This window comes from Podarcis raffonei, chromosome 8 (assembly GCF_027172205.1).
Source record: "Podarcis raffonei isolate rPodRaf1 chromosome 8, rPodRaf1.pri, whole genome shotgun sequence".
In the NCBI taxonomy this organism is placed as follows: Eukaryota; Metazoa; Chordata; class Lepidosauria; order Squamata; family Lacertidae; genus Podarcis; species Podarcis raffonei.
In genome coordinates this window covers 16,044,051-16,066,385 of record NC_070609.1, presented here as the reverse complement: position 1 = coordinate 16,066,385, position 22,335 = coordinate 16,044,051, and the positions used below count along the sequence as shown (strand labels likewise).

The 22,335-nt window shown below is 45.8% G+C and overlaps 3 protein-coding genes across 9 annotated transcripts in view; 1 reads left to right on the top strand and 2 right to left on the bottom strand.

Moving 5' to 3' along the window:
* Positions 1 to 22,335, top strand: part of LOC128418415 (interferon-inducible GTPase 5-like) — a 175,179-nt gene that overhangs the window by 4,042 nt on the left and 148,802 nt on the right. For 2 of the 5 annotated variants that reach the window (XM_053398061.1, XM_053398060.1), the window contains one exon: positions 339 to 3,256. The exons of 2 other annotated variants lie outside the window; for them this stretch is intronic. In XM_053398061.1, the coding sequence (XP_053254036.1) occupies positions 340 to 2,307 (1,968 nt within the window). In that variant the 5' untranslated portion in view covers position 339 and the 3' untranslated portion in view covers positions 2,308 to 3,256. Of the gene's footprint in view, positions 1 to 338; positions 3,257 to 15,897; positions 18,273 to 22,335 lie in introns of those variants that run through there. One more of the 5 variants, XR_008331697.1, reaches the window with a different exon arrangement.
* LOC128418423 (interferon-inducible GTPase 5-like) overlaps positions 1 to 22,335 on the bottom strand; it is a 133,923-nt gene that overhangs the window by 38,807 nt on the left and 72,781 nt on the right. The window lies entirely within an intron of this gene.
* LOC128418436 (interferon-inducible GTPase 5-like) lies at positions 6,143 to 11,045 on the bottom strand. 2 transcript variants are annotated; one of them, XM_053398103.1, is made up of 3 exons: positions 10,514 to 11,045; positions 10,181 to 10,325; positions 6,143 to 8,084 (listed from the first exon to the last, which is right to left on the bottom strand). In XM_053398103.1, the coding sequence occupies exon 3, from the start codon at positions 8,066 to 8,068 to the stop codon at positions 6,911 to 6,913; it is 1,158 nt and encodes a 385-aa protein (XP_053254078.1). In that variant the 5' UTR covers positions 8,069 to 8,084; positions 10,181 to 10,325; positions 10,514 to 11,045; the 3' UTR covers positions 6,143 to 6,910. The 2 variants fall into 2 exon arrangements, with proteins under 2 accessions (XP_053254078.1, XP_053254079.1); XM_053398104.1 differs by having other exon boundaries at positions 10,189 to 10,325.

Genomic DNA, 22,335 nt, shown 5'->3' with positions numbered 1-22,335 from the left:
CAAACACCCCATCACCTGTGTAGGGAGAGACTTCAAGAGTGCCAACACTTGCCTTCGAATCTTCCAGTGGAAAGCCACTGGAAACTGTGGTGTCTTTTTGATATATGGTGCTGTGTTTGCACACCCACCCACCACCTCAGCACAAGATGGAAGGGCTCACAACATTAACACACCAACAGATGTTAATTCCCCAATACCCACAATATCAAAATTCAAACATTTTTTGCTGAGCATAAAATATTTATATTTAAGCTAAGTGTAAATCATCACTGAGTTTCCCAGCTAGATGGGTCAATAGTATTGACAAAGCCTTTCTGAGCTCTCCCTTTTTCTTCTAGGATGAATTCATATGCAGAAAATCTTTCATTGTTCTCTGAGAGTATCCAGGCTATATTGAAAAATATAGACGTGAATTTCGACCCCAAGACACCTTTCAATATAGCAATCAAGATATATGAGAGGTTTATGGAGGCTTTCAGTGATGGTGGAATGAAGGAAGCAGCTTTTGAGGTAAAAGAGGAGCTGGAGGAGTTGGAAAACACTGAGCTTCACATTGCCATCACTGGAGAGACGGGCTCTGGGAAATCATCCCTCATCAATGCTCTCCGAGGCCTGAAGGCAGAAGATGATGGTGCCGCCCCTGTAGGAGTGACAGAAATGACACTAGATCCAAAGTCTTATCTGCATCCTAACTATCCCAAAATAAAATTCTGGGACCTGCCAGGAATTGGATCCCCACATTTTTCACCAGACAGTTACCTTAAGAAGGTGGATTTCCAACGGTATGACTTCTTTATCATTGTTGGCTCAGAGAGATTCCGATACAACCTCATTAACCTAGCTCAGGCGATCCAGAAGATGGAGAAGAAGTGTTATTTTGTGCGCTCCAAAGTAGATTCAGATCTATCCAACATGGAAAGGTCTTACCCAGATACCTTCAATGCAGAGGAAGTCCTTGAAATGATGAGGGATGACTTCAAGAAGCAGCTTGAGAAGTGCTACAGGAACACCATCCCTCAAGTCTTTTTGATCTCCTCCTGGGACCTTGGCAAGTATGACTTCCCCCGACTGGTGGAGACCTTGGAGAAAGATCTGCCCAGCCTGAAGAGACTTGCATTCCTGCTCAGCCTTCCCATGTTTTCCCCTGAATTCACAGAAAAGAAGAAATCTGCGCTGAAGAGCCACCTGTGGAAAATATCCCTGGCGTCTGCTGGCATCAATGCTATTCCCCTTCCACGCATTCCTCTGGCTTGTGATGCTGCCCTCTTGCTTGGGTCCATGGTTGCCTTCTACAAGATGTTTGAGCTGGATGATGGCTCCTTAGCTAGGCGGGCCAGATTGGCCAGGAAGCCTGTTGAAGAACTGGAGGCCGTGATGAAGTCTCCTCAGATGATAGAAATTAACATTGATCTGGTTATAAAGCTAATAACCAATTGTGCAAAAGAATTATTCCCGCCTTCCGTAGTTAGAAGCTTGGTAGCAGCAGGGGTGTCTTTTGCCACCACTTATTGGATGCTGTCGAGCTTCCTGGATAATCTAGCTGAGGATGCTGATAGGGTTCGAAAGAAAGCCCTGGAACCCATAGCCCTAGGCAGAGCACCTTTCCCAAGACCAGAAGAGTGTGAGGACCGCCTCTCTCCGTATGAACCTACCAGGACTCAGAGAGCATCTTCCGAGGCCCTCCTTCATGTGGCTCCTACACAAGAGATGCAGGAAGAGTGTGAGGACCGCCTCTCTCCGTATGAACCTACCTCGACTCAGAGACCCTCTTCCGAGGCCTTCCTTCATGTGGCTCCTACACAAGAGATGCAGGAAGAGTGTGGGGACTGCCTCTCTCCATATGAACCTACCTCAACTCAGAGACCCTCTTCCGAGGCCCTCCTTCATGTGGCTCCTACACAAGAGATGCAGGAAGAGTGTGGGGACTGCCTCTCTCCATATGAACCTACCTCGACTCAGAGACCCTCTTCCGAGGCCCTCCTTCATGTGGCTCCTACACAAGAGATGCAGGAAGAGTGTGGGGACTGCCTCTCTCCATATGAACCTACCTCGACTCAGAGACCATCTTCCAAGGCCCTCCTTCATGTGGCTCCTACACAAGAGATCCAGAGGGTGGCAACACAAGAACGGGCTTTCTCTTCCTTTGGCAGATTGACATCCGATGTCCTTTTAAATGTGTTGTGTGGGTGGGGGATAATTGGCTTATTTTTGTTCTTGTTTTTATTACGTATTTTGTGTCTTTTATTTTGTATTTTTATGTCTTTTATCCTTGCTGATTCAGGCAGTTATGATTTAGTTAAGATTTAGTCAAGGTTTCTCATCCTTATTTTAGATTTGTAATATTTTAGATTTGTAATGTTAACATATTATAATGTTTTTATGTTATTAACCTCATTTAACTTATTTTCTGTGGTGCTCAATTAAGTTCATCCTTGAAGATTCATCCTTGAACACTAAAATTTTTGTGTTGGTATGAAGGAGGGCTAATTTTGTCATAAAGGGAACTGAGATGATAAACTGGATTTCTGCTTCATAGAAATTGAGCTTAAATTTCCCCTCTGAACAAAGCAAAAGTGTCACACTGCCCGGTCTCCTCTCCCCCTTTTACTTTCAAAATGCTTTCCTGACACTAATGCAGCAGCCCCTCTTTTCTCCCTTGGTTTGAGGGTCATCTCTCAAAGGGAGACATTCTGGGTTAGGTGGCCAGGGAGAGTTGCCTGTACCACAGGGGCTAGAAATTGTTTTAAAACATAGTTAAAAGTTCAAAATTAATAAAGTAAGGACTTGCTACTATTTTGAACTTCTTGTTATGGCATCTTTTAAAAACATGAGTCTTGTTGCCTCAGGGTTGTTCAATCTGAGGATAGTAGAGCCTACAGACTATTTGGGCTAGGAGGGATTTTGTGAGCTTGGGTTTTGCGTGTTTCTGTGTGTGCGGTTTTGCTTTTTTGGTTAAAATTATTGAAATCCATGATTTGCAGGCAGCTTAGGAACATTGCAGTTAGACTCTCCACCGCATGGGAAGGCAGAACATGAAAGGAATCCGGCCAGAGATAAGGAGACCCAGCAACAGGCCAGTGATTGGCTGAGTTCCTTATATAGGCATGACCTATAACACTGGTGTGTGTTGGAGAGTGTTAGTGTGATATAGTTAGTTCTGAGGAGTTGCTGAGAATGAGAAGTTTTGTTGTAAATAAGTAACTTGTGAATAGGCTTGTATGTTTGCTGCTGTAAATAATAAAAGAACAAGTATCAAGTTACTAGTCAGCGGTGTTCCTGCTGGTTGTCCAGCTGGGCAATCTCAAGAGTTGCTCAACAATTGCTGTGGTACTCTGCTATACTCTGCTAAGTTGTGCAACAGGCGAAAGCACTTCAAAGGTTCAGATGGTTTCCAAAAGTTTTAACAAAAACACACTGGAACATAATGGTCACGGCCCACTGCAGCAGCTCAGGAAGATGCATGGCTGGTAGTTGACACTTTATTGGCCAGAGAAACACTAACAGCAGCTCCCGCAGGGCGACTTCTGCATGGAAGCCGCTGCTGCTCATTCCTCTTCAAGCCCCTCCTGGTACTAGGAGATGGCGGAGCAGGGGAAGGTGGGGAGTCAACTGGCCCATCCCTTGCCTGAACAGTTTTTTCTTCCTCCACCGCATCCTGCCCCAACTCTTCTTCTTCTTCTTCCTCCTCCTCCTGGTCTGGCTGCTGCCTGTCAGGTGGCTCCCAGCCCCATAAACCAGTGGCTCCCTTTTCCAGGTCAGCCTCCTGGCCCCCTGTCTCCGCCACATTCACAGTCCCCAACATCTATTCTCTGAGGAAGAATCAACCCAAGACATTTTGTTGCCTGAGGTGGAGAAGATGGCTGCTGCCCCTCACTCCATTCCATGAGCAGAAAGCAACTGGATCAGCCATGGAATGACTTTAGAACACTGGTAATGGAGTCCTGTCCTCTCCTCACGTGAGGGAAATGGCCTTAGGGGACTTAGGAAGGCTGTTTCCAAAGGGGTAGCCATGTCGGTTTGTTGAAGCAAAAACACCAAAGGCAGACCCTCCAAGTGTCCCTATTTTCCAGGGACGTCCCTGATTTAGAGAACCCGCCCCAGTTTCTGATTTGATCCCGGAATGTCCCATTTTTCCTTAGGATGTCCCTATTTTCATTGGAGAAATGTTGGAGGGTATGGAGTTATCTGGCCCCTGAGCTGCCTGAAGACAATCGTGTATGGGGAAGTTATTTTTAAATGTTTAATGTTTTATTATGTCTTTATATTTGTTGGTAGCTGCCCAGAGTGGCTGGGGCAACCCAGTAAAATGTGTGGAGTTATAAATAGTAAAACTATAATTATGGAATGGGATGTCCCTATTTTCAGCGGAGAAATGTTGGAGGGTATGCAAAGGGTCTCATGGCATCTTAAAAGAGGAGAGTGGCTAGCAGGGATCCTCAAGAGGAACGGTGAGGGATAGCCGCCACCACTATAATAATAATAATTTATTATTCGTACCCCACCCATCTGGCTGGGCCTCCCCAGCCACTCTTGGTGGTTTCCATAGAAACCAAAAATACACTAAAATATCACACATTAAAAACTTCCCTGAACAGGGCTGCCTTAAGATGTCTTCTGAATGTCAGGTAGTTGTTTATCGCTTTGACATCTGATGGGAGGGCGTTCCACAGGGCGGGCGCCACTACCGAGAAGGCCCTCTGCCTGGTTCCCTGTAGCTTTGCTTCTTGCAATGAGGGAACCGCCAGAAGGCCCTCGGCGCTGGACCTCAGCGTCCGGGCAGAACGATAGGGATGGAGATGCTCCTTCACCACTGAGCTTCCCCCAATATGCACACTCTCAGCATCTGCTACCTGAGGCAGCTGCTTCACATTGGCTAATAATAGAGCTGGCCCTGTTGGACTAGGCCAAGAAAATGGCAACACCCTGTGACAGAACTCAAGCAGCCAGTCCTTCAAATTTCCTCATGCTGGGGGTAGCGCTAACATTGATCTATGGGCCTGATCTATCCAGACCGAAATGAATTTGTGTGAAGGCCAGGGCTGAAGAGTTAAGGGAGTGAATGCCACATGAAATGCCATTCCCTCCTGAAATAGGTTGCATCATTGTGACTCCCCACAATGAAACAAATGGTTGAAACTCCCGATTGTCAACCACAAATAGAGTGGTAAATTGTGGGAGGGGTGGTTTAGTTTTGTCCTAATCCCACGGTATAGTGGTATTTCACCTCAGCCTTCCCAAAGCAAGTAATGTTTCAGAGGTTTTGGACTACAACTCCCATCAGGTCTAGCCAGCATGGCCAATGAAGCCCAAAACATCTGGAAGGCATCAGTTTGAGGAAGGCTGTAGGGAACTTCCAGATGTCCTTTTTATTGAGCATTCATATCTGAGCTCATATTGGGGTGATTATACGTGATCCCACTTTCAATACCCTTTGCATCTGCAAATGTTTTGGGATGGTCATTCTGCTTCGTTTGCAATAGGCACGGACTCCATACTTTCCTGCTAAAGCCCAGCAACTTTTTCGTAGCACAAATGTTCAAATGTTCCTGGGTGTGTGTGTTGCCCACTTTTGTCACACTACAGAGCAAGAGTGACCTTTCAGATGGCAATAATAACCGAGTGACATTGGGGAAGTGTTGCAAAACTCTTAATAAAGTGGAATGGTATCTGGATGGCCCACTATAAACCGCCAATCATGCATTATTACTGTGTCGATGACATGTTGTCTCAAGGCAAATCTAAAAAAATGTAGTATAAACACTGACAACTGGGAAACACTGGCCTGCGAGCGCTCCAGTTGGAGAACAGCCTTTACCAAAGGTGTCATGGGCTTTGAAGACACTCGAACTCAGGACACAAGGGAGAAACGTGCTAAGAGGAAGACACACTTGGCAAATCCACACTGTGATCAACACCCGCCCGGAAACCAATGTCCCCACTGTGGAAGAGACGTGTGGATCCAGAAGTGGCCTCCACAGTCACTTACGGACTCACTGTTAAAATCTTGTTTATGGAAGACAATCTTACTCAGCTACGAGTGATTGCCAAAGAAGGGGGGGGGTGTCAAGATAATTCACAATATTTCTCATTTATGAGACTTTCGTGGAAAACTGAATGCTGATTAGTAAGGGTGGCCAGGAGATTAATTTAACCAATTAGTTTATTTCATGAAAACTTATACACCGCTTGATTCTAATAAAACCTCAAAGCGGTTTGCAAAGAGATAAACCAATAAAACTAGGAAACAATTACAGTCGTGCTTTAAGATATGCTAGAACAGATTAAAATTACCTCAACTTTCTATTTCACCAATGTGGAGGCTCCTGTCTAGCTGAATGCCCTCCTTCAGTTTGAGTGTGTCTGAGGGAAAGAAAATTCTGAAAGAGATGTTGCATGGGACTTGTGATATAGAGCTAACTCCTGTTCCTAAAGAAAAAAAGCAAATGCAGCACATATATATAGAGAGGGGGGGGGGAGGAGAGAAAGTGAATGCTGCAGCAACTTGAGACCATCCTTGCAAGCAGGTTCACATAGGTCACTAGTTTTTTCTAGTCTGACATCATATACAGAGCAATTCATCAGTGGACTGAAAGAATTATGAATAGGAAAAAGTCCATTTGTCCCAAAGTCTCCTTTCAGTATTGGTCTTAATTCTTAGACATTGGATAGAGATACTAATTTAAAAAAGTAACTGAGGGGGTATTATGCTGGCATTCAGATTACTTCACCTAGGGTTTTTTATAAAAAATGAGAAGCCTAAGATTTATGGAATTTTTAAAATAAAAAACCTGATCATCTGATTATTATTATTTTAATGTCTTTTGGTGGTGGTTGTTTTAAAAATGGAAACGTATAATTCACCAGATACTATATATCAAGCAATTAGTCATCATGGCACATCTGCTTGCTGCTAAATGGACTTTTTCCCCTCTGCCTCAAGAGCTTTGGACAGAACCCTCTGGGTGTCATCAGCAGCACCCGATATGCATTTCTGCATCATGAAGTAGGTGCGAGGAAGCGAAATCCCAATGGACAGAAGACAGCCAAAGATGGGGAAATGCTCCCAGCGGTGATATTCATAAGCCATCACTGAGAGTCCCACCAAGTCGGGCAGCACCCATAAAATGGCAGAGAAGATTCCCAGTGACTGCATTGCTGCTTTAAGGGCTGTGCTTGTCTTTCCAACACGCTGGGCCAGAGCTGCAAGGGATCGATCGTCCAGGCCAAAGTCCAGGAAGCACCAGGAGCGGAACTTACTAAACAGAAATATGGGGAGAAGGAAGGGAACTGGGCTTCCAAAAGCGACCAGCAGAACAAGCCTTCTGATCCAAATCTTCCCCTCCACAGTGGTTTTCTTTTTCTCTAACATAGGCAGGCAGATGCTAGGGAAGCGGCGCAGAAAGGCTTGCCTCTTCAGCCGCAAGAGATCGTTCTTCAGCGTTTCCTGCAGGAGGGGGAAGTCAAAGCGGTCGGCTTCCCAGTTGGAGACGATGAAGACTTGTGGGTCCCTCACTCCTTCTCTTACCAAGCACTCTTTGCAGTCCTCCTGGATGTGCAAGAGGATCTTCTTCTCATTGTAGTCAGATGGCTGTTGCCTCTTGGCGGCCGACAGGTCCAGGTCTGCTTTGGTGCGCACAAAGTAGAAGCTCTTGCCCATATCTTGGATCTCACGGACCAGGTCAGAATGGGTGGAGCGGAAGCGCTGGGAGCCAACGATGATGAAGAAATCAAAGCGATTCAAATCGACCTTCTTGTCAAATTTGTCCTCTCCAAAGGTTGGCGTTCCCCTTCCAGGGTGGTCCCAAAGGATCACTTGTGGAAGTGTTGGGTGTGGGTAATCCTTGACTTGCACAGTCGTCATCTGTATGCCAGTCGCAGCGGCACGCGGGTCATCGGCACGAAGACCCAGCATGGCATTGATGAATGAGGACTTCCCGGAGCCGGGCTCTCCTATTACGGCAATGTGGAGCGGAGTGCTGTTGAAAAAGTGCAGTGGTTTTGCCAGCACGTGTGACATAGCGTCTGCCAATTGGCCCTGAGAAATGGCTACCTCAAAGTCTTCCACCATTGTGGATCTTGGTGCGCTGCAGAGAAAGGAAACAGGAAAATGTTAAGCGACCGGCCTAACTAGAAGCATTCATTAGTGGCATGCCCTCCGTAAAATTTCCAGCGTCGCCAATATTATTACCATTTGCCAAGCAACAAAGCTTTACAGGTAGATGGTATGAATCCCATCACATTCCATAATTCAGAAGTGAGCGCAAGGATAAAGTGCCCAAAGGTCATGGGAGGTTAGGAGCTGGAGTTGGTGAGCAATAAAACACCCGTTGTCTGTGAAGTTAACTCTTTACTCAAAGAAAACCAAACAGCGCAGGCCAAGTGAACACAGCAACTCTTCCCAGTATCTCTTGCCCCAATGAAGCTGTTGCGAGGACTGAAGGTCCCCACATTCCCCGCTCTCTTAGGCTCCTTCTTCCCCATCAACCTGAGGTTCTTTTGTCTTGTCTCTCATTGCTCTGCCCTCTTCATTCCTCTTCATGTTCTGGCAGACCAGGGGGGAGATTCCCTGTCTCTACTCTGTCTCTTGACCCCCCTCCACTTCTGCCTCTGATTCCGGACCGCTCTCTGACACAGACTCTTCCTGCTCACTAAACCCTATTGCCTCTTCAGCTTCCGACATCTCCTCCTCCTCCCAGTCTGTTCTCTCTTCTCCCTCTGACCACTCATCTCCATCCCACCCCCAATCCCTTGGCTCTGAGATTCTTCCCCTGGGGGTTCCCTTGGGGGTTCCCCAACTGCTGCCTCCCCCCACTCCTCTGCACCCAGCTAGCCCAGGACACAGGAGCAGAGCCCAAGAGCCCAGAATACAGAGAGGGACATGAGGAAGGGGACTCTCAGCATTTTAAGAAACTGCATTTCCTGATTTTTGATTTTTTTTTTAGGTTGGGGAGGGACACTGTGCCCATTACATTGATGATTAAACCTTACATGTTTTTTAGAAAGATGCAACAAAGAGTTATCGGTCTGAAGGTGCAGAAGAAGAAGATCTGGTCAAAAAGAAGAAGGGGTTGGGGCAGTTTTATTTAAGAATGTTTTAAGAGCACATCTTACCTTTACACACTGCATGTAAATTCTGCCCCTGCTTGTCATTTAAGACAGATGTTTTCAACCTTTTTGGGTCCCCAGCTCCTTTGACCAAGTACCTTCTTTCTGCGGCACCCCTGTGGGGCTCAGAAGCCCAGTTATGTCACCCCTTGCCTGCAGAGCTGGCAGCCTCTCATCTTTTTTCAAACAACACCCCCCCTTGTGAAGTCTTCCCTCAGCCTCCTCTCCCCTCTCCTTGGGAGTCCTCTGGGCAGCTGCTGATGCAGCCCCTGGTCTCTGATCTACTGTCCCTGCCTCTCCACAGGGACCTGGGACTTGTCTGTCCATTCCCAACAGCAAGGGCTGGTGGTCTGGCTGGCCTGGCTCCCTCGCCCACTTGCCTGCTTACTCTGAGGCCCCTTTCAGCTCCTGGAAACCGGCACCCCATGTGCAACCGGTGTTGCTGGGAGAGGAAAGGGCGGGGGGGGGGGGAGTGCAGATCAGGGTCCAGACTGGAAAGTTGGCCGGAAGTTGGGTCCTTTCTCTCTCCCCCCCCACCCCACCATCTTCCCTTCAGGGAGGGAGAGAATGGGATGGGAGCTCTTTTCCTTCTGATCCTGGCATCCAAGGTGAGGGAAGAGCCCGGACACGAGGGGAGGGGTTAATGAATGAGGTCTCCCTCTCTCTCTCCCCCTCCCTCCCTGCTCCAGGTGTGTGTTGGGAATGGGGGCAAAGAGCAGCCTGGAAGGGAGGGTTGTGTGCACCAGAAGGAGGGCAGCCTCGTAGCAGCTGCAGAGGGGGACTTCGAATGAACACGCGTCACCGCTCGAAAGGGAGACCCGCGTTGATTTCAGAGCACTTACTTACAACTCTTAGAGTAGCACCAGCTCTGCTTGCTGCTCCCTGGATTTTTCATGTTATTTATTCCCTTTGCAGCGGGGAAGAAGGGCAGCCTTCTTCAACATCATTAAGAGTAAAAATAAACGATTCTGCCGCCCCCCGCCTAGCAATGAGCTCAGAGTCTCCTTTAACGCAAACACGCTCAGAAAAAAACCCAAACCACGGAAAACATCAGAGCCCCAGGAGAAATGCTCACCTCCTTACCTGCTGCCAGTCCGAATTTTTTGCAGTAAAGCTCAGTTCCCTCTTCGGAGGCTTTGCTTGCTGGTCTCTTAGGCTTTTCTCCGTCCAACTCTCTTCCTCGCTCTCGCTTTTATTCCCTCTCCCTCCCGGCCGTCGCACTAAAAAAAGCAGAGAAGAAAGCGAAAGTACGAGCGAGGACGAGACTGCAACGCATAGCCAGAGCCGCATTCCCCGTTAGAGGGAGCTCCAAGCAGCCTGATTGACAGCAGTGCAGCTGCCTTTAAAAGGGAAGGTCCCAAAGGCTCACTCGTGAAACTTGAAGCATCCGAGATGGTTAATCCTTTACCTCTGCGGTAGTTGCCTCTGTGCCCGTCTCAGCAGCTCCCGCGTTTTCTGCACTTAAGCCCCACATGGCACTGATTTCAGGAGGATGATCTAAATGACCCTTGGGTTTCCTTCCAGATCTGCAATTCTACGATCCTAGATCCTAGTGGCGCGAAATGTTTTGGCACCTGCAAAGAAGAAAACAGGACGGGTTCTATCGCCTGTCTCAACTGCTTTGAGGTTTTATTGCAATTAAGCAGGACATAAATGCTGCGAAATAAACAGTGTTGTTCCACAATGCTTCCTTCATGGCTTGGATGCCTGCAGCCCACGATCTCATTGGTGCAATAGCAGCAACATCTGTACCATGATGTATTTATTGCTTTAAAAACCTCTTCCAACAAAGCTTTATGTACAGAATGAGTCAGTGCCCATCATACTTTCTAACCCCTATTAACCAGGGCCAGTGAGAACAATCATGCAGGCAGGATAAAATCTGCCACTCACTCCTGATATTTGGGTAGATCTTCTGCAATTCAGAGCAGGGCATTCAGTGTGACTTCCCCTGTTCTGTGAAATAGCATTCCTGCAGAGATACAAAAGGAACCCGCTAACCGCAATTTCTGGAAACAACTGAAGATGTTTTCATTCCGACCAGTTTTCCCAGGTGGATGAATAGGTTGCTGCCATGAGTGTCTATTTAGCATTGTTTGGAAAAATATTTACTTTTTTTCCTGTGTTGTTTTAACTGCTTTTCAGCTGTGTTCACTGCATTTTGTACACTGCCTTTTGAGGATGATAATAATAACAATTATAATCATAATAAATAGAAGTCCTGATGAATTTTGCCGAGAACTTTTTTAAAAAGGAAATACCCAACTTTTTTGGAAAAGTTCTAACATTCTGCAGAGTGCAGAGCGTCTATAGAGCCTGCATGACAAGCTGGCTTTGCAAACCAGGCAGACAAGAAGGACACCAAACTCTCCTCAAAGTGATCCTAGACTGACAGCAAAGCCTGTGTCTTATCTGACACCCTCAGCCTTAGGGGACATCATGCAGGGGGGCACCAGGCACCGGTTCCTTCAAGGGTTTCTACAGCCTCACACAGAGAGACTCGCCTTCCCTTCCCCCAGTTGGTCCTCCAGCTTCCTGCAGCCTTGGGAGCTGGAGCTCTTTCCACACATACACCCCGACTCCGTCTCCTTGCAGACTGGACAGGCAGGTAGCAGCTGCATCTGCAAAGCCAACTGAGAAGTGTCTGCAGGGGGGATTTCTTGCCCCACGCTCTGAGTGCCAGCAGAGGCTATTTTAATCTGAAATCTTTTGACACACTGTACTGCGTTAAGAGTTCAGACACCCAATCAGGACCCAGCCCAGTCCAAGAAAGGATTTTCAAGAAGGAGAAGGACCTACAGCGACCCCACTAACTTTCGTTTTCTCAGAAATCACCTGTTTGAGCAGAGCTGTGTGTTGGGCAGGGGAGGGGGAGAGGGGAACTTGTAAACAGGAACTAATTTCTGCTCCAAGATATTAAAAACCCAAAGCTACTTTCCCTTTCAAGGTTATGCAGGGTATACAGATGCAAATCTGTGAGGAGAATCAGAACTTACAGGGATAAACAGTTCTGTGTGACGTCACCAGCAGAGCATTTAGTAACAAATACATGCCTGCACCAGTTAATTAGGCTTTTGTTGGAAATAAGCTCAATGGTCCTTGGTGATTTAAAACTGCATAGGCGTTTTCAGTCTCTATTCGGGGTCTCCCATCAGAAGTATGTACCATACTTTTCCGTGTATAAGACTAGGGGTTTTTTTTAACCTTAAAATAATGTTTAAAAATTGGGTTCGTCTTATACACGGATAGTGCACTGTACAAATTTCTTACTTTGTATTCCCCCGAAATACATGGGGGGGGGCGTGTTATACATGGAAAAATGCAGTATGTCATTCCTAGATCAAAATTGGTGATACATGGTCATCACTGCTGATCTTCAGTGCACAGCTGCAACAAGGCAAGTCTATCTGTGAGTTTATGCACATTCCCAGCCTATGGACCTCGACAGTGAAACCTGACAGATCTGAGCAGCACTACATGTGAACCAATATAACATGCTTATGATGCTTTTGCATTCTCATAATTTTCTGCAAGGCAAATGAGTCACGTGACAAAGGATGTGCAGGAGGCCCTCAGTAGACATGTTAGTGACGAAAGGGCTCCCTTTAAGCAGAACAGAAGCACATGCTAATGCAATACGTTCACTGTCACATACACCCCCCCCCATCTATTTTGTTGCAAATAACCAGTGAGGTCTATGCAGAGACAGGGTTGGAAGAAAGAACCTGACACACTTCAGATATGAGGCAGAACCTTGTTGTCATTGCATTCTTACACTGTCTCCCAGCTCCACCTGGTACGTAGGCCGCCTGCCCATGGACTGTTTTGCCAGAGTGGTGCATTCTCTAGTTATCTCCCACTTGTACTATTGCAATGCACTCTAATTGGGGCTACCTTTGAAGGTGACCCAGAAACTAGAACTAATCCAGAATGAGGCAGCTAGACTGGTGACTGGGAGTGGCCACTGAGACAATATAACACTGGTCCTGAAAGACCTGCATTGGCTCCTGGTACGTTTCCGAGCACAATTCAAAGTTTTGGTGCTGACCTTGAAAGCCCTAAAGGGTTTTGGCCTAGTATCTGAAGGAGAGTTTCCACCCCCATCGTTCAGCCACTGAGGTCCAGCTCCAAGTGCCTTCTGGCAGTTCCCTCCCTGTGAGAAGGGGGGTTACAGGGAACCAGGCAGAGAGCCTTCTTGGTAGTGGTCAGATGTCAAGGAAATAAACAACTATCTGACTTTTAGAAGATATCTGGACGCAGCCCTGTTTAGGGAAGTTTTTAATGTTTGATGTTTTATGGTATTTTAAATATTTTATTGGAAGCTGCCCAGATGGGTGGGGTATAAATAATAAATCATCATCATTACTACTACTACCGCTACCACATCTGATGTACTGCAGATGCAGGTCTGGTTATGCAACCATGGGCATCACATGCCCTTATCAGTTGAATTTTCCTCATAGCACTACGCTGCACCCCCAGCTTGCCATTTACACCCCAGCCTATGGATTTTATCCAACATTACTCATGCTCAGAGCACACCAGTTGAAATGAATGCACCTTATTAACTGGAAGGTTAAAAAAATAAATGGAAATTTCTTCGATACTTTGCAAATATTCTACACTGCAGTAGTAGGAAGGCCAGGTTCTGCGTAGTCCTCTTTCATCAACGCCACGCTGCTTAAGTGCAGACAACTCAGGTGCTGCTGAGACTGGCACAGAGGCAACAACAGCAGAGGTGAAGGAATACTTCCATGGGATGCTTCCACAGGTGATCCTTTGGGACTTCCCAGGAAAGGCAGCATCCCTGCTGGCCACCGGTCTGCTTGGCCAGGAATGCGGCTTCGGCTGTTTGTTGCGATCTTATCTTGTCCTCGCTGGTTACCTTCACTTTCTCTTTTGCTTTTAGTAGTGTGAGGGTCAGGAGGGAGAGAGGGTATAAAAGGGAGATACAGAGAGAGAGCAGGACGGAGAAAAGTGCGAGAAACCTCGAAGCAAAACGTCTGAGAAGACGACTGAGCTTGGCTGCAAAATATTGGTCCAGCAGCAGGAAAGGAGTTGAACTTTTCTCCTGGGTCTAGAATGATTTCCGTTTCTTTCTGAGCTTCTTTGCGTTAAAGGAGATTCTGATGTCCTTGCTTGGAGGGGGTGGCAGAATGATTGTTGTTGTTGTTTACCTTTTACCTTTTTATTGTTATTATATTAATTATATTATAGCTGTCGTGATATTATATTATACTATCATATCATATTACATCCAGTGCTTTTTTTTCTTAAAAAATGTTTAGGGGTACTCTCATTTGACCATTCAAAACCACCATTTTATAGTTCAAATTAGGGAAAATAAATACAGTAAATGGTCAGTGCAAAGAACATGCATTACCTCATATTACACAGCTCACAGTAACTTCCACATTGGCATGAGGTTGTGTGCACTAACATCTTCCTGATTCCCTTCTGGGAAAGGAAAGGAAGCCGTCATCGGAGGTGGTAACAACAAACTGTTTAGGGGTATGTGTACCCCTGCGCCCCCCCCCCCCAGAAAAAAGCACTGATCATATCATATTATAAACAATAAGATTATTAACAATGATGTTCTAGAAGGCTGCCATTTTCCCCCGTGGCAAAGGGACTAAATAACATGCCATCACCATTGAGCAGAGCTGGTGCTACATTAAGAGTTTTAAGAAACTGCCCTGAAGCCTATGCGGCTGGTCTCCCTTTTGAGTGATCATTCAATATTTCCCTCTGCAGAGCCCCCCCCCCCGTTGATGGATATTACCACTACAAGAAAGCAGCAGGAACACTTTTTGGCATGTACAAATGGCATCTGTGAGCCATTTCTGATTAGAAAAATGGCATGGCAAGTGTTCAAGGCAGGGCAGAAGATGCTGGAGGTTCTCTTGGTTCTGGGTTGGTGCTGCCTGATGAGCCTGGGTAGCTCAGTTGGTTAGACCGTGGTGCTCCTAATGCCAAGGTTGCAGGTCCCTGTATGGACCAGCTGCATATTCCTGCATTGCAGGGGGTTGGACTAGATGATCCTCAGGGTCGCTTCCAACTCTACAGTACTATGATTCTATGACCTTCCCGAGTCGCCCTCTCGGGGCTTTCTGTGTCCTTCCATGACTGTGGTACCAAAGATGAAACTTCCCTTCCCCATGCACTTTAGTCCTGCTGCAAAATCGCCTCCCCATATCAATTCAAACAAACAAACAAACAAACAAACAAACAAACAGACCGACCGACCGACCGACAGACAGACAGACAGAGACAGACAAACAGAAGAATCCCCCACTGATAACACCCCACAGTTAATGTATCATGCAATTAGGTCCTTAGAATGTCTTTAATGCTAAAAAGGATGTTATGCTCTTTTTTCCTTTGCTGTATTTCATTTATTTATTCATTATATTTATATAGTTTTCAGGACAAGATAAGGTTGCTGATAATGGGTTGTCTTCAACTAACATCTACTCAGAGTAAACCTATTGAAATTAATGGACCTTAGACATAGTTATTAATTTCAGTGAGTCTATGCTAAGTAAAACTCTCACACAAAGATGTTTTAAGGGTTATGTGTGAATGCATGCACATATAGATTTTTGAGAGATTGACAACAGGCAGAATTCTTCACTTTATTGAAATACTACCAACTGCTGCTCAAACAACCCACTGGTAGAGACAGGCCCCAAGTAGATTGATTTTCCCACATAAACCACGGATTGTAAAGATGTCCATAAAAGTGTGTGGAAAGCTATCGTTTAACTATTACAGTTTTCTTCTCTTTCTCAGATAAACTGAGCCACGAGGAATCACTGTCATGGATCCTGCCATAACAATAGAAACCTTAACAAAAGACCTTGCTGAAGTGAAGTCTGCTTGGGATCAAAAGAAATTCGAAGCTGTTTTTTCATGATGAATTTTCACGAAAACTTTTTAAAAGTGGAAATACCCAACAGATAGGGAGATGCGAGGAGCTGAACTTAAATATTGGAAAAATTAGAAACTGAGAGAAACGGAAAATAATAAATTTGCCCACTTCTCTCAGGAGATTTGCTGAGGGAAATATTTGCTGACATTCCCCCTTCTACACAAATGTTAATGAGGCAGGAGTCCCTGTCCTCTTTTTCAACTCATCCCCCCCACATCTCCTCTAAAATCTGCTCTGGAAAGTTGCTCCCAGCTGGGAAGGTGTGCAAGTCATTCGCTTGGGTGAGGAGAAAACATGATGCAGACAGTGATGTTGAAGCTGGAAGCTCCTCATATCCTTCAGAAGAAGGATATTGAAAAGCTGGAACGAGTGCAGAGGAGGGCGACCAAGATGACCAAAGCTCTGAAAACCAAGCCTTATGTGGAATGGTTGAAGGAGCTGGGTATGTTTATCCTGGTAAAAAGAAGAATGAGAGGAGATACGATAGCCATCTTCAAATATCTCAAGGGTTGTCACACAGACGAGGGAATAAGCTTGTTTTCTTCTGCTCCAGAGGGTAGGGCCTGATCCAATGGCTTCATATTACAAGACTGAACATGAGGAAGAAATAGTTTATTTTTTAGAAACATTCTAACATTCTGCAGAGTGCAGAGCAGCTATAGAGCCCGCATGACAAACTGGCTTTGCAAGCCAGGCAGACAAGAAGGACACCAAACTCTCCTCAGAGTGATCCTAGACTGACAGCAAAGCTTGTGTCTTATCTGACACCCTCAGTTTTAGGGGGACATCATGCAGGGGGGCACTGGGCACAGGTTCCTTCAAGGGTTTCTATAGGCTCATGCAGAGAGACTCGCCTTCCCTTCCCCCAGCTTGTCGTCCAGCTTCCTGCAGCCTTGGGAGCTGGAGCTCTTCGCCACCCCCACCCTCCAACTCCCTCTCAGTGCAGATGGGGCAGGCAGGTAGTTGCCGTTTCCTGTCTGTGTCTCTTGGGGTTTGGGCCTCTACATTGGCCCCTGACAGGGATCCCCCCACCTTCCTATCGGGACACAGTTTTGCCAAATGCCCCTGCCTCCCGCGCACAAAGCAACTGTGTGTTTCCCAACGCCATTGACTCCCTTCTTTCCATGCCATCCTAGTCTTCCCTCTTTCTCTTGAGCCAATCTGCATTGGTTCAACTGCTTGCCCCTGGCTGGCTGGGTCGCTCATCCCTGGCGCAGAAAGACTTGGAGTGTGGCTCCTTACTAGCGGAGGCCCCCCAGCCCCCCTCTTTTCTAACGTCCGTTGCTCCTGATGTAACCCCAGCTGTAGGGAGGCTCTGACTAACTCGTCCAGCAACTGCATGGGTTGCATCTTCGCCATCTCATCCAGGATCGATGTGTTCAATCCTGCTCCATAAATGAGTGCCAGAGGTCCCGTGTTTTGTCCCCAGCCAACCCTTTGCAATAAGGAATTGAAAGCAGTCCAATTAGAGGCCACAGAACTCTCCCCCCTCCAGTCGCAGATTCAACAGTTGTTTCTCAGCCACTGCATGCTCCATGGGGCTCTTGAACATTGCATCCATCTGTCCCCAGAATTCCCGCAGCTTTCCCAGTGTGCTGTGCTGGCCCTCCATTAAAGTGATGGCCCAGTCCTTAGCTGGTCCTTCCAGCCAGCTTATCAGATAAGCTATCCGCTGTTTGTCCGAGCTAAATTTGGCTGATCTCACATCCAAAATGTAATTGGATTCCGTTTTAAGGGCAGCATAACGTTCTGTGTCCCCATTGAATTTTGCAGGATGAACCCCAGGCCCCTTGCCAGCCCTGAGGTCCCTTTCAGCCTGTGTGTTCCTCCTTTGTTCATCTAGAGCTCTTGCTAGCATATTGAGCTGTGATTTGAGTTGCCATGTGTAGCTTCTCAATTCTATTATGGGTCTGTGGGCTCTCCTGCCCCTCCCTCTGCTCCCCCAGCTGCATTCCCCACGTTCCGCACTTGCCTTTCCCATCACGTTCTCTGTTGGCCTCCGGCATGAGAGAAAAAGTGAGTCCGGGCAATCTGTTATGGCTTGGTCTCTCCCACAAACGTGAGACGAATCTGGCTGTTAATTATTTCAGATTTATTGCTAAAACAACAAACTAAGACGGAGCTTCTCTACTCACCACCCTCCCCAGAAGATGGAGTTGCCCGGACTCAGCTCCTCCCCCTTCCCCAACACGGAAGCCCCCATCTTCTCTTCCCGTATCTTTCGTGCATCTCTGCTCCTTTTTTTAAAAAAAAATTATTAAAGATTTACTGGGAGCGGCCGCAGAGACCACATAACACTGGTCTTGAAATACCTACATTGGCTCCCAGTACGTTTCCGAGCACAATTCAAAGTGTTGGTGCTGACCTTTAAAGCCCTAAACGGCCTCGGCCCAGTATACCTAAAGGAGCGTCTCCACCCCCATCGTTCTACCCGGACACTGAGGTCCAGCACCGAGGGTCTTCTGGCGGTTCCCTCACTGCGAGATGCCAAGTTACAGGGAACCAGGCAGAGGGCCTTCTCGGTAGTGGCGCCTTCCCTGTGGAACACCCTCCCACCAGATGTCAAAGAGAACAACAACTACCAGGCTTTTAGAAGACATCTGAAGGCAGCCCTGTTTCGGGAAGCTTTTAATGTTTGGTGTATTATAGTATTTTAATATTCTTTTGGAAGCCGCCCAGAGTGGCTGGGGAGGCCCAGCCAGATGGGCGGGGTATAAATAATAAATTATTATTGTTGTTGTTGTTGTTGTTGTTGTTGTTGTTGTTGTTGTTGTTTTACAGAAGTAAGTGTAATGTCTCTCATTTTTTTCCATGTAACATTTTTACAAATACGTTTCATTTGTTGAGACATTAGGGGAGGGGGAAAAAAAAGAATGGGTGGAGGGAGGGAAGACGGGTGGGGGTGGGGTCGGGTGGCGATGTTTCTATTATACTTAATGTATGTAGGGTATCTCTGCTACTTTTGAAATCCTACGAGATTTGGCAGAGCGTATTCCCAGTAGTGATGTATGGAAGTGAGAGCTGGACCATAAAGAAGGCTGATCGCCGAAGAATTGATGCTTTTGAATTATGGTGCTGGAGGAGATTCTTGAGAGTCCCATGGACTGCAAAAAGCTCAAACTTCTCTATTCTTAAGGAAATCAGCCCTGAGTGCTCACTGGAAGGACAGATCATGAAGCTGAGGCTCCAATACTTTGGCCACCTTATGAGAAGAGAAGACTCCCTGGAAAAGACCCTGATGTTGGGAAAGATGGAGGGCACAAGGAGAAGGGGACGACAGAGGACGAGATGGTTGGATAGTGTTCTCAAAGCTACCAGCATGAGTTTGACCAAACTGCGGGAGGCAGTGGAAGACAGAAGTGCCTGGCGTGCTCTGGTCCATGGGGTCACGAAGAGTCGGACACGACTAAACGACTAAACAACAACAACAACAACAACATTTCCTGCATTCCAACGTCTTGCCCACTATCGTAGTTCTCACACATCTATCTGTCCCTTTGGTCAGAGCTCAGATTACAGCTGCTCTCCCCCTCCTCTCTGCTTTCTGCTGTTAACTGTCATCTCCCTCTGCCTGCTTCTTTTCCTCCTGTCAGCATCCAGCAATTGAGCTGGATCTGATGCACAGCGCAAGTGAAACATGTTCTTAAATAAACTGAAATTTGGCTAACAACACTTGGCTCTAGAGCCCCTGCTGCCATACTTGTCCCAAGTCTCTTTCTCAGTTGCCATAATTCTCCTCATGAAGTTCCATTTTCAGCACCACAGAAACTTCAACATGGAACTTAAGTCCCTTGCAGTTCGCTCTCAGCTATTCAGAAAGCCAAAGCAGTGTTGTAAATCAGATGGTGTTGGGCAGAGTCTGAGAAGTTTGTGCTCGGACTGATCGATCACAGGGCCGTGCAAACCTAAGGCTACCTGGGAGACGCTTTGCCACTTTTAAAATAATAATAATAATAATAATAATAATAATAATAATAATAATAATAATATCTTTATTGTCATTACCCCCTCTCGGGGACAACGAAATTACTTGACTGCTCCATAAAAACACTAATTAAAACAATACAGTATAGTACAGCAAGGAAGATTAGATGACTTTCGAAGTCCAGGCTTCCCATTCAGGGCTGAGATCGCTCTGGAGAAGAAGCTGTTCTTAAGACGGCTTGTTCTTGTCTTGATCGTCCTGTATCTCCGCCCCGACGGCAGGAGCTCGAAGAGACAGTGACCAGGACTTCCAAGTGGCAGATTGAAGTGCTTGCTTAGTAATGTAGAAATTGCTTGCTGTTTAGAATAAAATCTTAAATCTTCTCACTCACTTGTGTTTTGTATTGCCTCTGAATCTCAGTTTAAAAGAACCATCTAGCATTTGGCAAGACAAGCATTCATAACATTGCCAACAGAGTACTAAAGAGCTGAGGATAAAAAATGCTAATGGAGGATTATATTTTTAAGAGAGACCTTTATTCCAGGTAGGGTACCCATCCTTTTCTTAGATTCCTATTTTGTTCTGTTTTAACGAACAAGGAAACAAACAAACAACAAAACCAAGAAGTCTGCAGGCAGTGCTCCAGACTGCCTCTCACTTTAGGTTTATCAGTGGCCTGTAAGGCTTAGCATCAGAAAGGCCAGGGTGAAGCTGCAAAGTTCTTTTTAAAAATGTATAAGCAAAAATTCACAAAACTCAGACACCTCTTAATTATGTTAAGATCAGAAATAACCTCCCACCCATGAAAATATCAAATAAGTATGGAGGAAGGTAAACCCACTTAACTTCCTCCACAAAGAGCCCCTGGATTTAGGTAGACTTAATCCAATTTGTAGGGTCTCCTATGCCTGCAAATTTCACCCACTTTGGCCAAAAGGGGATTATTTGATTCCTCATTATAATGAATGGGGACACAGAGCTTTATTTGGTTAGAGTTGTCTGGAACCCAAAACACAGATATAAGCAGAGAGAGTACAGAGTAATTAATGCACAGATACTTGGTCACACCTAGTGAGTTTGAATGTGTTTTGCTATTTGTCAATAAAAACTATATTACTTTGAGTGTTTATTTGTGCTGGCAGCCAGTGGGGGAACATTTCAACCTCCAAGGCTTTCAGGCTGTAAGGCTTTACAGAAAAGTTGCATTCTGAGGAGGGCTAAACTCATTCCACAAATAAGAGCTGGTGTTGCTGACTCCCAGCTTGATGCATAGCCAATGCATAGCCATCTCTTAGTGTAGCTGCTAGTAGCTGTCAGTGTAGCCCCCTCCGACAGCTGGAAAAACTTGGATTTTTATTTCAGCAGCTGCTAAAATCACGTACGGACTATAACAATCTCAAAAACAATTGGCTAGTGATTGGAATGAACAAGTTCAATGTGCACTGAATTAGTTTGAAAAACATCTGAACTACATGTGAAAGTAGTTCCCATAATTGCTGGGTAACCTGAACATGAATTAAGTTGATGTTGGGGCAAAATGAAGAATGATTTCTGGCTCATCTTCAAGTTCATTGTCACTTTCTAAGCACTTTAGAGTATTTCTACAAAAAAAATTGCCAAGGGTAATTTGGATGAACTTGAAGTGAACTGAACATAAAGAGAACTGGTTTGTTTCATAAAGGGATTAACATGAATGGGAATAAGTTCTTTTATGGACATGTTGAACTTGAACTAGTTCCAAGCTCTGATATGGACAGAGACCCGATTTGAAGTCTTGTTTGTTCTGATGTTGTCGTCTCTGGTTTTTTTGTTTTCTCAAAAACCAAGAAAAGAAAAAAGGAAAATAAAAAGCACATATCCCTCAAAAACAAAACAAAACAAGAACAAAGAAAAAAAAAAAAAAGAAGAAGCACCGATCTAGAGTTATTTGTGGCAGGAGGACACCCAAAACTCCCTCTACTCCGACTATGTTGAAGATGAACCAGTCTTTCTCTGTTTCATAGCATCCCAAAATACAAGGAAATTTGTGGGTATGTGTATGCTTACTTCCCGAGGAAAAACCCTCCCCAAAGGCTCAGGCTTCCCCTACCCACCCACCCAGCTGGTGAAGAAAAGAAAAGATTAATCATTACAGCAAGGAGGCCGAGACAAAACAGGCTTGTGGTTCAGGTTAGGGCACCTAAATTTGGACTGTTGGCTATAGCTTTCCCATGCCTGGATTAAATGATTTTTTAAAATAAAAATTAGAACAGTTGGGGAAATAATTGCAGTAGGGAGGATTCAGAAAAAAACATTTCTTATAATTTTAATATTTATTATTTTATTGAGATTAAGTAAATAAGGGAAAAGGAAAGAATAGCAATCAAAGGAGGAA